Source organism: Chiloscyllium plagiosum, unplaced genomic scaffold (genome assembly GCF_037043375.1).
Source record: "Chiloscyllium plagiosum isolate Xiang-an unplaced genomic scaffold, Cpla_swu_hap1 HiC_scaffold_28, whole genome shotgun sequence".
NCBI lineage: Eukaryota > Metazoa > Chordata > Chondrichthyes > Orectolobiformes > Hemiscylliidae > Chiloscyllium > Chiloscyllium plagiosum.
This window is the reverse complement of record NW_028270166.1, coordinates 25,000,260-25,013,951: the sequence shown is the minus strand read 5'-3', so window position 1 is coordinate 25,013,951 and position 13,692 is coordinate 25,000,260. Positions and strand designations below refer to the sequence as shown.

General features: G+C 42.0%; 1 protein-coding gene across 1 annotated transcript in view; it reads right to left on the bottom strand.

Moving 5' to 3' along the window:
• Window positions 1-13,692, bottom strand: part of LOC122565046 (unconventional myosin-Vb-like) — a 187,612-nt gene that overhangs the window by 15,073 nt on the left and 158,847 nt on the right. Inside the window, exons 29-33 of the mRNA XM_087975842.1 lie at window positions 9,257-9,335; window positions 8,268-8,408; window positions 5,475-5,629; window positions 3,222-3,308; window positions 2,565-2,715 (exon numbers count right to left, since the gene is read on the bottom strand). Of these exons, the coding sequence (XP_087831968.1) occupies window positions 2,565-2,715; window positions 3,222-3,308; window positions 5,475-5,629; window positions 8,268-8,408; window positions 9,257-9,335 (613 nt within the window). The remainder of the gene's footprint in view (window positions 1-2,564; window positions 2,716-3,221; window positions 3,309-5,474; window positions 5,630-8,267; window positions 8,409-9,256; window positions 9,336-13,692) is intronic.

Below are 13,692 nucleotides of genomic sequence, written 5' to 3'. Positions count from 1 at the left end.
CGCAACCAAAACATATAGCCATACTACCTTACGTCAAAAGACATATCAGAAATGATTTCCAGACCACTAAGACCCCTTGGCATCATGGTAGCCCAAAAACACACTTAGTGACTTATGAACCTAAAGGATCCATTAGATACCACCAGCAAAACTAAATGTCATTTACAAGATACCATGCACAAACTGTAAAAAAAAAAAAACCACTGCATCAGACAAGCTAGCAGGAAACTTGCCACCAGGATACATGAACACTAACTGGCCACCAAAAGACACTACCCATTATCTCTAGTTCTTATACATACAAAGAAAGACATCATTTGACTGGGACAACATACACATCCTAGGACAGGCAAAACAAAGGCATGAACGAGAATTCTTACAGGCATGGCATTCTAACCAGAACTCCATTAGTAAACACATTGATTTAGATCCTACCTCCTTCCCTTGGGGGAAAAAAAAAGGAACCAGAAACAACAACATCCATCTTAAGAAACCAAGAGAAAGAGGCGGGACATACCACCAGCACCTCACTGGAGTGTCTCACTGATGTTACCTAGTGTGGTGACAAAACATCTGAAAGCAAACCTTCATGCTCAGTGAGCAAACTTACAGACGCAGGATATATTTTAGAAAGTTACTCTGCGGAACTTCACAGATAGTTGACTTAATTAATATCGTTTCCCCTTAACTGAGAAAAAAAATGCACCAAAAATTGAACCCCACTGTTATGCAAAAACGTCAGTTCGGGAGCCAAGATGATCAATTTGCCAGACTGACTGCTATTCTGGACAAAAGCAATTTGCACCAGATTCCGTCATTAACAGAAAAATAGCTATCATAAACACACAATTTTAACATTTGACGCAGAAGATTACTAATCTGCTACCAAGTGACAAACCAAACCCCTTTGAAAAAAAAACTTTGTATTCATTCATGAATAAAACAGAGAGACAGACAATTCAACAAATTATCAGTGGGGAAAAAAAGACAAAAACAATTTCAAGATCAAAACTCCAGACTTGAAGAAGTGTGGGTTAAGTTGTCTCAGTTCCTTTTCATTTTTGCACATTAAATTCAAGGGAGCTTGCCAATTGGATACAAAATTGGCTTAACGGAAGGAGACAGTGATGGAGGAGAGCGGTTTTGCAGTCTGGAGGCCTGTTATCACAGGTGTTCCACAGGGATCGATGCTGGGTCTATTTTTGTCTGTCATTTGTACAAATAATCTAGATGAGAATATAGACAGCGTGGTAAGTCTGCAGATGACATAAATTAGTGGTGTACTAGACAGTGAAGGTTATTCAAGATTACAAAGAGATCTTGATTAATTGGATCAATGGGCCAAAGAGTGGCAGATGGAGTTTAATTTGGATAAATGAGGAGTGTTGCATTTTGGTAAAACTAACAAGGGCAGGACTTGTACAGTTAAAAGTAGGGCCCTGGGTAGCATTGTCGAACAGAGTCCTAAGGGTTCAGGTATGTAATTCTTTGAAATTTGTATCACATGTAGACAGAGTGATTAAGGCAGCATTTAGCACACTTGTCTTCACTGCTCAGACAGTGTGTGTAGGAGCTGAGAGGTCTGAGGTTATACAGAACATTGGTGAAGTCTGGAGTACTGCATTCAGTTTTGATCATCCTGTTACAGGAAGGATTTATTAAGCTGGAGAGGATACAGAAGAGATTTGCAAGAATGTTGCTGGCAATGGAGGGTTTGAGTTAGGAGGAGAGCATGGATCAGTCAGGAGGTTAAGATTATAGAGGTTTATAAAATCATGAGGGGTATAGATTAAGGTGAATAGCAAGGGTCTTTTCCCTAGGGCAAGGAATTAAGATTATTTTTTGAGAGGAGAACAATTTTTTTTTTTTTAAAAAAAGACTAGGGGCATTTTGTGTTTTTAAAAATCAGTGGTTCACACGTGGAATGAACTTTCAGAGGAAGTGATGAATGCAGGTACAGTCACAATGTTTAAAACACATTAGGAGGAGTTCATGAATTGGAAAAGGTTTGGAGGGATATGGACCAAGCTCAGGCAAGTGGGACTAGTTTAATTTGGGAACATAGTCAGCATGAACTGGTTGGACTGAAGGATCTGGATGACTTTACAACCTCTGATAGAACATAGAACATAGAAGAATACAGCGCAGTACAGGCCCTTTGGCCCTCGATGTTGCGCCGATCCAAGCCCACCTAACCTATACTAACCCACTATCCTCCATATACCTATCCAATGCCCGCTTAAATGCCCATAAAGAGGGAGAGTCAACCACTGCTACTGGCAGGGCATTCCATGAACTTACGACTCGCTGAGTGAAGAACCTACCCCTAACTTCAGTCCTATATCTACCCCCCCTTAATTTAAAGCTATGCCCCCTTGTAATACCCGACTCCATACGCGGGAAAAGGTTCACACTGTCAACCCTATCTAACTGAAGACTGATGGTGCCACATACACCAAATTGTTAAGAAAGCTTTGGATGTAGAAATGTTAAATTGTGCAGATTAACTTAACATTTGTCACTGGCAATAATCAGAGTATTGCTCTTGACAAAGAATCACTTGCCAATCATTTCTTGAAGTTTTGCTTCTGCAACTTTGATTAATTGATGGTAAAGTTGAACAGCAAGATCTGACAAAATTAGACAGTGTTGAGAAAGATCAAAGTTCCTCAAGACGTGTTTTCTTTGTTTTGGTGTATTCATTTCCACAGAATTCTGTTAAAAAAAGAAAAAAAATTGTTGGATGTCACATTTGCAACTGGCATTACAGTCTGTTTAAATATCTGTGCATCCATGCATTATTGATGAGGAGTCAAAGTGTGCAGTGTTGCTAAATTCTGAAGCTTCAGTTGAGACAGCATGGGACCTTTAAGGGTGCTCATTATGCATGACAAATTTAAAGGATTATTCCTGATAGTTCACTCAACAAAAATGACTCAGTTTCTTCTATAGTCACCCATCCACTGACTCATGATCCAACCAGTCAGAAGCATTGTGCAATGAAACTGTACAGTGCTACTAAATGTATATATAGTTTTGAAAATTCAAAAAGGGAGACAAAATTAGAGAGATATTAGCTCTTAATGGCACTGGGGCATTTATGTCATAGTCTTTAAAAGACTGATGACTGATATTTAGCAAATAGATCTAATTCAAAACTTTCATATTAACCTTAATGACCTCCTGCACTATCACGTCTTTCAAAAATAAAAACTACTCACCTCCTCCCCACTGTACTGCCTTAAGCAAACCAACAAACGATACGTATTGGATAGCCAGAATGCCACCATCTCAAAATCAGAGCTTCTCTAAAATTAAAATCAGACAATAAATGCTTAGCTTTCCATCTCCTGTTCAATTTGAATAATTAGTTAAAACAATTAAGCCACCATGACCAAGCATATGCTATAACTAAAACAGTTAAATTCACATCTTGCTAAGTCATTCTCTCACATAATACGCAGCTGGTGCTGATGTGCAGAAAGCTAAAATACTAACTACTTGAAGGTGAGGTGAATATGTTGCCATGAGGGAGGAGAAAGTAAGGTCTGCAGATGCTGGAGATCAAAGTTGAAACTTTATTGCTGGAACAGCACAGCAGGTCAGGCAGCATCCAGGGAACAGGAGATTCGACGTTTCGGGCACAGGCCCTTCTTCAGGAATGAGCAGAGAGTGTTCAGCAGGAGAAGATAAAAGGTAGGGAGGAGGGACTTGGAGGAGGGGCGTTGGAAATGTGATAGGTGGAAAGAGGTCAAGGTGAGGGTGATAGGTCGGAGTAGGATGGAGGCGGAGAGGTCAAGAAGAAGACTGCAGGTCAGGAGGGCGGTGCCGGGCTGGAGGGATCCGGCTGAGACAAGGTGGGGGGAGGGGGGATGAAGAAACTGGTGAAGTCCAAGTTCATCCCCTGCGGTTGGAGGGTTCCCAGTCGGAAGATAAGACGCTCCTCCTCCGACCGTCGGGTTGTTGTGGTTTGGCGGTGGAGGAGTCCAATGACCTGCATATCCTCGGTGGAGTGGGAGGGGGAGTTGAAATGCTGTGCTACAGGTTGGTTGGGTTGGTTCGTCCGGGTGGCCCAGAGGTGCTCTCTGAATCGCTCCGCAAGTAGGCGGCCTGTCTCCCCAATATAGAGGAGGCCACACCGGCTGCAGCGGATGCAGTAGATGATGTGGGTGGAGGTGCAGGTGAATCTGTGGCGGATATGGAAGTTTCCTTTGGGGCCTTGGAGAGAAGTGAGGGGGGAGGTGTGGGCGCAAGTGTTGCACCTCCTGCGGTTGCAAGGGAAGGTGCCGGGAGTGGAGGTTGGGTCGGTGGGGGGTGTGGATCTGACAAGGGAGTCGCGGAGGGAGTGGTCTCTACGGAAAGCTGATAGGGGAGGGGAGGGAAATATATCCTTGGTGCTGGGGTCTGTTTGGAGGTGGCGGAAGTGACGGCGGATGATGCGCTGTACATGGAGATTGGTGGGGTGGGGAGGGTCAACGACAGTCCCAACTGTAGCCCACTTGCCATTAGGTCACAAAAGTCATACCCCACTTGGAAACAGTACAAAATCTGGGCTTATATTCTAGTGCAGTAGTCTAAGGAGACATGAAAGAGCTCTCATTTGAATACAATAACCCTATGGTACTATTCTGAAGCTGATCAAGAGAAAGAGTGATCAAGGGAAGTCGAGGAGAGCCTTTAAAATGTTTTAGGTACCAAAGCAGCCACTAAAGCCAATTAACTGCAGACAATTTTGTAACAAACAGCAGCTAATTTGCACACATTAATCTCCCACAAACAGTAATGATTGTAAATGACTATATAATTTGTTTGAGGTATTATTTGGAGGGATGAATGTAGACATTTGAAGACCAGTCATCAAAAGCTGCCAGCAACTTTCTATCCATTCGTGCAGATGACAGGGGCTCAGTGTTTAACTTCTCTTTACAAGAACAGAAGCTCTCTGAAAAGTTTCTTGACAATTTGTCCCCCAACTATCAAACATCATCCTTCTTTTGAGATACAGTAATTTGGCTTCAGTTTGCCTGTACAAACAGGAACCATTAATCGTAAAACATTTTGTTTGCTTGAAAAGTCCAGAGGATGTGATAAAACACTAAATAGTTGCAACAATGTTACTAAAATAAGCTGCAAAATGTTTGCTCTAATCAAACAATTAAGTTTAGGCAGAGATACACAGATCTGGGATCCTCCTGTCTGATGGTGTATGTTCTAAAGGTATATTCAACGTGCAAGATACCAATACGCCAAAGCTGGGTCCTACCCCAGGGTGCAAATTAAGATGGGGGGGAAACCTAAACCCACATTAAAACATAGATCCTCAGGTCTGTGAGCATCTGACTTAGGAACTGTCAATTATGGAATATTGGAGATGGGAGTGGATTGTTGGAGCTGAGGGGGAAAAAAGAAAATCATTCTTCCCCAGCCATACTAAACTACAAACACATCATAAATAAATTATTTCTTATTCCTACCTTGAGGACTTTCTTGATCCCATTAAGCACAGCTGTAAACAGGGAATGTGCTCTCTGTTCATCATTTGTATAATCTGCATGCCTGATGCACATGAAAACAATGAAAGCTGGGAGTGTCGGTAGGGTACTTAATGTATCAGACTGCGGTTTGAGATCTAAAAGAGAAAACCAATACATAGATTACCATAAAATGTCCAGTCAGATAATGGCCCCAAAATTTTCATTAAGTAACAGCAAAGTAAACGGTGCTCACGTACGTACGAAAGACAGCAGCTTCAGGATAGGGACGGGGCACAATGAATGGTGGAAATTAAGAAGTTGCCTTCAATATATATTACTCCATTATATTCACAAATAAATTGCCACTTGCCTCAGTTACAACATATATAGTATAAACAATCTGCATTTATGCATTAGATACAAACTAAACTCAAAACATTATTTCAAATCTAAAGTACTCTGAATGATTAAATGGTGATAACAGAACATAGAACATAACAGTGCAGTACAGGCCCTTTGACCCTCGATGCTGTGCCAACCTGTGGAACTGATCTAATGGTTAACAACTTTCTCTGGCATGGAATTTAAACATTATTACTGCACCACAAGATGACCTTCCTCATTAGTAATGTCCCCACCTCTGAGCCAGGAGGTTCCAACCCCCACCTTCAAGGGTGTGGAATAACATTTCTGATCAACCTGTTCAGATATACCTGCAGTGGGTGTAGTCCATGTCCAAATTAAAAGCTCAGGGTTCACACCTCACTCCACCTCAAATCACAAAAGTGGGTTATAACGTAGGTGGCCATCACTCAGTCCATTAGGTCTATGCTGGCACTCAAAAATGAGCATTTAGACATGCCATTTTCCTGTGTACTCCTTCATGTTGTTCCAATTTAAATAAACAGCTAAATGCCCTCTTGCATAGGTCAATGGAAATTATCCACATTGTAGAAGTGTGGTGAAGGTATGGTGGCTCAGTGGTTAGCACTGCTGCCTCAACACTAGGAACCCAGGTTCAAATCTAGCCCTGGGGGACTGCGAGTGGAATTTGCACACAGTCTCCCTGTCTCTCTGTGGGTTTCCTGCAGGCACTCTGGTTTCCTCTCAGTCTGGAGATATGCAGGTTAGATGGATCAACCATGGGAAATGCAGTTACAGGGGCAGGGGTGGGATGGTCTTTACCAGACAGGCCAAATGGCCTTTGTTCACACTGCAAGGATTCTATGATTCCAGACTGTGCATTCTAGACCTGAACTTTTTTGTAAAGGCTTCCCAAAACATTTGCATCTTTTGCAAGGGCTTGATAGCTAAAGCGTGTACATTTCCAATCTGCAAAGAGTGTGGTGCTGGAAAAGCACAGCAGGTCAGGCAGAGGAGCAGGAGAGTCCACACTTCCTCCTAGTTGATTATAACCTTACTGTGAAGCCTCTTCCAAGGATGCCTATCTTGAAGTTCTCCTTCCTCTACAAAGATCTGAGAGTCCCTCTCTCACCATACCCCCCAGATCATCTCTACCCTGAAGCTTCTCAGCCCTCTTGAACTGTCCTACCCTGTCCATCTTTCTTCCCACCTACCAACTCCTCTCTGACTAGTCCAGCTACCTGCCTTCCAGTCCCCCCCCCGCCTCCCATTTATCCGTCAGCCCTCTTGGGCCACCCCTTTATTCCTGAAGAACTAATGCTTGAAACATCAACTCTCCTGCTCCTCGGATGCTGCCAGCTGTGCTTTTCCAGTCACACACTGACTCTGAGTAACAGAGTTGGAATCTTTACCATTGTGACCCATAGCTCTAGACGACAACACCTGAAGTGTAGGTTGTTGTAGCAACACTGATTCACAGTGATTTGCAACTCATCACCAGAGGTGACAAATGTGGAGTCTTAATTGTAGATTTTTTAAATTTAGAACAATATTCTTTACAATTTCTACATCCTCTCCCCCTATAGAATATCTTATTTTTCTATCCCTGCTATTCTAATAATGTCAGTTAAATCTGACATGCACTTCCTTCTCAATCTTGGCAGCACTTTTAACCTCACAATCCTTCAATTTGATCAAATGTACCAAGCAAATGCATCCTCTTGACTACCCAAGTTTTAAATGCCCTGTCTAGTACACCATGCCATTTTCAGCATGAAACACCAAGTAAAAATAAGTCATCTAGCACACAAACAGACCCTTCAATTCAACTCAATGCCGACCACATTTCCCAAACTAAACAAGCCCCATTTTCCTGCATTTGGGCTATATCCTTCTAAATCTTGCCAATTCACGTACCTGCCCAAATGTCATAACCGTACCTGCATCTACCACTTTGTCTGGTAGTTCATTCAACATACAAACCCTCTGAAAACATTGCCCCTCAGGCTCCTTTTAAATGTCTCTCCTCTTAGATTATGCCATCTACTTTTGAAGTCGCCAACCCTATTGAAAATCATCCTTGTAGATCATTTAGTTGCATTATAGCTGACTTGTGATTATGGCTTCCCTGCTGCCCAACTGCAAACACCAGGAGAGGTTCCCTTTCACTCATCAACTGTTTCAGCAAGACCCAGAAATCAGCATGTTAATGAAACTCAACCAGATATTTTGTGCTATGTTCCTGACAGGCCAAACTCTCAGCTGGCCATCCCTAAATGGGTAGTAAAATGGAGTCCCTGGACTTGAGAATTCTGGAAATCACAACTTAATGTTCTTAAAAAGAGATTATATCTACCCAAAATGTGCAAAACAGGGTATGCTAATTAATCTTCTACAAATCCAACTCTTCAATCCAGACAGCTGACTTACCAGTGATAAGGTTCCTGATTAAGAGCGCTTCATCTTCTTTTCGACATTCCAGCATTCCCTGAAAGTCCTTATGTTTCCATGGGATGGCAGGCACATTCGGCAATTCAGTCCCCTTGGGCTCAGCTGCATGTTGCAGTACTCCTAGTTAACGGGAGAAATTACAAATCATATCTTGGACAGACTGTAGATGAACAGAGACAGACAAATACTTTTTCCCTGACCAATTATAATCTTCCAGTTCAAAGACTGAATGAAAATATCTACAATGCCCACACACTATCTGTTCAAAGATGTTATGACACACATCTGGGGCAGGTGGGGTTTGAAACTGGGTCTCTTTGCTCAGAGGTAGGGACACTGCCACTGTGGCCACAAGAGACCCATCTTGGGTTTTACATCCTGAGCTTAAACACTACAACTAAGCAATGAAAGATTTTCAAGCAAACTGGCAAAGGGTTTCATGGGCACTTTGCCCAATCCTTGCCCATTTATAAATGAAACAAAAAAAGCAGGGAATTTAATAAACCAAAGCTGTTCAATGAGCTGAGTTGAATTGTTTTGATATTTCAGAGAGGAGTAAACAGGGTTAAACTCCTGCAGTTAGGAATATTACAGGAATGCAGTTTATAAAAAAAGTCACAAGTAGTATCTTAGCATATAAATCACAGCCATTTAAGTTTCAGTGGGGAGCAGTTTAGTAGAGACACTATGCTATTATCTTAGTTAATTTCTTACTCAAAGTTGTTTTGTAAGCTTTAAGGGTCTGATGGCAATAGTGTAAATGCTGAAGATGAATAAATGCAATAGCTAAAGTGCAATTTAGACCAAAGGTTCTATGCATTGTTAGTTCAAACCAGAGGTTCTCCAGTAATTCAGGACCAGTTACAATATTTAGCATAGAGCAGGATAATTCATAATAAATTCTCAAGTCAGAAAAACATCCAAAAAAAAACATCGCCATTCAAAATGTTAAATCAGTTAAAACATACTTGACTCCTTCACAGATTTCAATTGCTTCTCCAGTTTATTTACAGTCTTATCCTGCTTCTCAAGTTGTTCTATTAGATCCTATAGAAAACAAAATGATATTTATTGTATCAAGGAAATATCTGTAGTCAGGTAATCATAGCAGCCATTTGAGTGTCATACAGGTTTACAGCAAGAAAACAGGCCCTTTCGCCCAACTTCCCAAGGCTGCCCAGTTTTCACAATTTTAACTAGTCCAATTTGCCAGAGTTTGGTCCATATCCCTCTGTACCTATCTAAATGTTTCCTAAATGAAGAAATTGTACTTGCCTCCACCACCACCTGTCTACCTGTTCTAGACACTCACCATCCTGTGTGCCTGCATTTGCAGGGGTGTGGAAGCTCCCCCCTGGACCTTTTGGAACTCTCTGCTTAAAATATATACTCTCAGACTCCCCCATCATGGGGAAAAGCTCCCTAGCTTATCTATGCCTCTCGATTTTATAGACCACTATAAAAATGTTACCCCTCAGTCTCCTGCGCTCCAGAAAAAAAATGGATTAGATTACCTACAGCATGGAAACAGGCCCTTCGGCCCCACCAGTCCACACTGACCCTCCGAACAGAAACCCATCCATACCCATTTCCTTACACTTTACTCCTGACCAATGCACCTAACACTATGGGCAATTTAGTATGGCCAATTCACCTAACCTGCACATCTTTGGATGGCGAGAGGAAACTGGAGCACCCAGAGGAAACAACGCAGACACTGGGAGAATGTGCAAACTCCACACAGTTGGAATCGAACCCGGGTCCCTGGCATTACAAGGGAGCAGCGCTAATCACTGAGCCACTGTGCTGCCCCTAATATCCCAACCTATCCAACCTCTTCCTTATAATTCAAACTTGCTAGCCCATGTAACATCCTAGTAATTTTTTTCTGCACTTTTTCCAGTTTAATAATATTCTTCTATTAATTGAGTGACCAGACTGCATGCAGTTCTCCAAATGTTGCCTCGCCAATGTCTTTTACAGCTGCAACAAGATATCCCATTTCCTATAGTCAATGCTCTGACCAATGAAAGCTAACATGCCAGAGGTCACCACCACCATCCTGTCTACTTATGACTCCATTGTCAAGACGCTACATACTTGTACAGACAATGGTAAGTTTTAGAGTGTTACAAAACAAAAAGATCTAGGGGTACAAGTTCTGCCCTGGTTTACCTTATAAAAATACAACACCTTGCATTTATCTAAATTAAATTCCATTTGCCAATGCTCAGCTCACTGATCAAGATCTCACTGCATTCCCAGTGAACCTTCTTCAATATCCACTATACCACCAATCTTGGGTATCATTCACAAACTTAGTAACCATACCTAAATTCTCATCCAAAATCACAGAACATTACAGTGCAGTACAGGCTCTTCAAAGTTATGTTGACCTAGAAAACCAATCTGAAGCCCATCTATCCTACACTATTCCATTTTCATCCACATTTATCCAATGACCACTTAAATGCCCTTAATGTTGGTGAGTCTACTACTGTTGCAGGCAGTACATTCCACACCCCTACTACTGAGTAAAGAAACTATCATCCCGCAATTTAAAGCTACAACCCTTCGTGCTTGCCATCACGATCCAAAGAAAAAGGCTCTCACTGTTCAACCTAACCCTCTGACTGTCTTATGTCTCCAAGTCATCTCTCAACCTCTAACGAAAATAGCCTCAAATCCCTCAGCCTTTCCTCATAAGAACTTCCCTCCAATCCAGGCAACATCCAAGTAAATCTCCTCTGCACCCTTTCCAAAGCTTACACATCCTTCCTATAATGCAGTGACCAGAACTGTACACAATATTTCCAAGTGCGGCTGCACCAAAGATTTGTACAGCTGCAACATGACCTTGTGGCTCTGAAACCCAATCCCATGCCAATAAAAGTAATATACCATATGCCTCTTACAACCCTATCAACCTGGGTGGCAACTTTCCGGGATCTACGTACATGAACACAGACCTCTCTGCTCATCTACACTACCAAGAATCTTACTCAGTACTCTATTCCTGTTGGTCCTTCCAAAGTGAATCACCTCACTTTTCCACATTAAACTCCATTTGCCACCTCAACCCAGCTCTGCAGCTTATCCAAGAACCTCTGTAACCTGCAACATCCTTCAGTACTATCCACAACTCCAAAAATCAACCTTCGTGACATCTGCAAATTTATTAATCCATCTTTCTATGCCCACAGGAGGTCATTTTAAAAACTAAAAAATGACAAAAAGCAGTGGCCCCAGAACAGACCCTCGCAGCTTACCACTAGTAACCGAACTGAAATCACAAATAACAACTAACAATGGAGCCAGTGGCACACCGCTGGTCACAGGTCTTCAGTCTGAAAAACAAAAACCACTACCACCATCCTGCCTTCTGCCATCAAGTCAATTTTGTATTCAAAAAGTTAGCTCCCACTGGATCCTAAGACTTAACTTTGCTCAACAATCTGCCATGGAGTACTTCATCAAATGGCCTTATTAAAGTTTTATGTAGACATCATGTTCCACACTGCCGCCCTCTACTTCCTTGGTCACCCCTACAAAGATCAAAATTTGAGAGACACTATTTCCCACACACAAAGCCACGTTGACTATCCCAAATGAGTCCTTATCTCTCCAAAATGCCTGTAGGTCCTGTCTCTCAGTATCTCCTCTAACAACTTACCTACCATGATTATTAGGCTTACCAGTCTAAATCCCAGGCTTTTCCCTGTAGCCTCTTAAAGAAAGACACAACATTAACCACCCTCCAACCTTCAGTCACTTCACCCGTCGAATAATACAAATATCACCTTGAAGCATCCTGCCATTTCCTCCCACAAAGTCCTGGGATACACTTCATCAGATCCTGGGGATTTATCTACCTTAATGCATCAAGACTTCCAGCACCTTCTCTTCTGTACTGTGGATACTCTAAAACATCAATATTTATTTCCCCACGTTCTCTAGCATCTATACCTTTCTCTACAGTAAATACTAACAAGAAAGTCATTTTGGATCTTCCCAATCTCATGGCTCCACACATAGATGACCTGGTTGAACTTTAAGAGGCCCTATTCTCTCCCTAGTTACTCTTCTATTCCTTCAGGTACTTGTCGAATCTCTTTGGAGCTTCCTTTTCTTTATTCACTTGATCCCAGCTACATAGATATGTCATAAGTCTCCTCCTTTTCCAAGGCTTGGGCCTCAATATCTTTAGTCATCCTGGATTCCCTACTGATGCCAGCCTTACCCTTCCCCAAGAGGAAGGTATCACTTTTGAAAGCCTCCCACTTACTAGACTCCCCTTTGCCTACAAACAGCCTCCCCAAACATCAAAACTGGCCTTGTCCCAACTTAAAACTTTAACTCGTGGACTAGATCTATCCTTGTCTATAGCTATTATAAAACTAATGGAATTATGGTGGCTGGTCCCAAAGTGCTCCCCTACTAACACTTCAGCCACTTACCCTGACTTATGTGCCAAGAGGTAAGGTTTTGCCCCTTCTCTAGTCATGCCATCTACATACTGCATGAAAAATTCTTCCTGAACGCAAATTTCTCTCCATCCAAGCCCTTGACACTATGGCAGCCCCAGTTGATGTTAGGCAAGTCAAAATCCCCTTGCATTAGAACCCTATTATTCTTGCAGCTATCTACAATCTCCTTCCATATTTGCTCCTCAATCTCTCGCTGACTATTGGGGTGGGGGCTTATAGTACAATGCTATCAAAGTAACCTTTTTTATTTCACACAGTTCTATCCATATAGACTCAGTGAACAAACCCTCAAGAATATATGTCTTTTTTCAGTACTGCCATGATATTTTCCCTAAATCAAAAACACAACTGCATTCCCCTCCCCCTGCCCCACCTTCTATGCTTTCTATAGAATCTGTACCCTAGAACATCAAGTTGCCAGTCCCGTCCCTCCCTCAGCCATTTTTCTGTAACAGCTATAAATATTCTAGTCCCATGTTCCCATCCATGCCCAGAGTTCATTTGCCGTATCTGTTAAGCCTCTTGCTTGGAAATAAGTTTAATTCGGACTTCCTTTGCTTTGTGCCACGGTCTGCCTACCTTGTCTAGTACTGGTATTACCAACACTGCCTTTACTATTTAACTTGCTCTCATTAACCTCTGTACTGTTTTCAACTTTCACTTTTGTCTCCCTACTGCTTTGGATCCCATTCCCCTGCCAGACTAGCTTAAACGCTCCTGAGGATTTTAGGTTTGTATCTATAATGTTTTGAAAAGAAAAACAAATTACTCTGTGAAATGTCTCAGGTATAACAGATTGTGGAAGTTGAAAATTGAGTGCCCGTATTTACCACTATTGGAACACTATTTTTCACATCCTGATGTACAACACAAACCAGAGGCTCTCCCCTGTTCACTGTTGCACTGTAGAATGGATA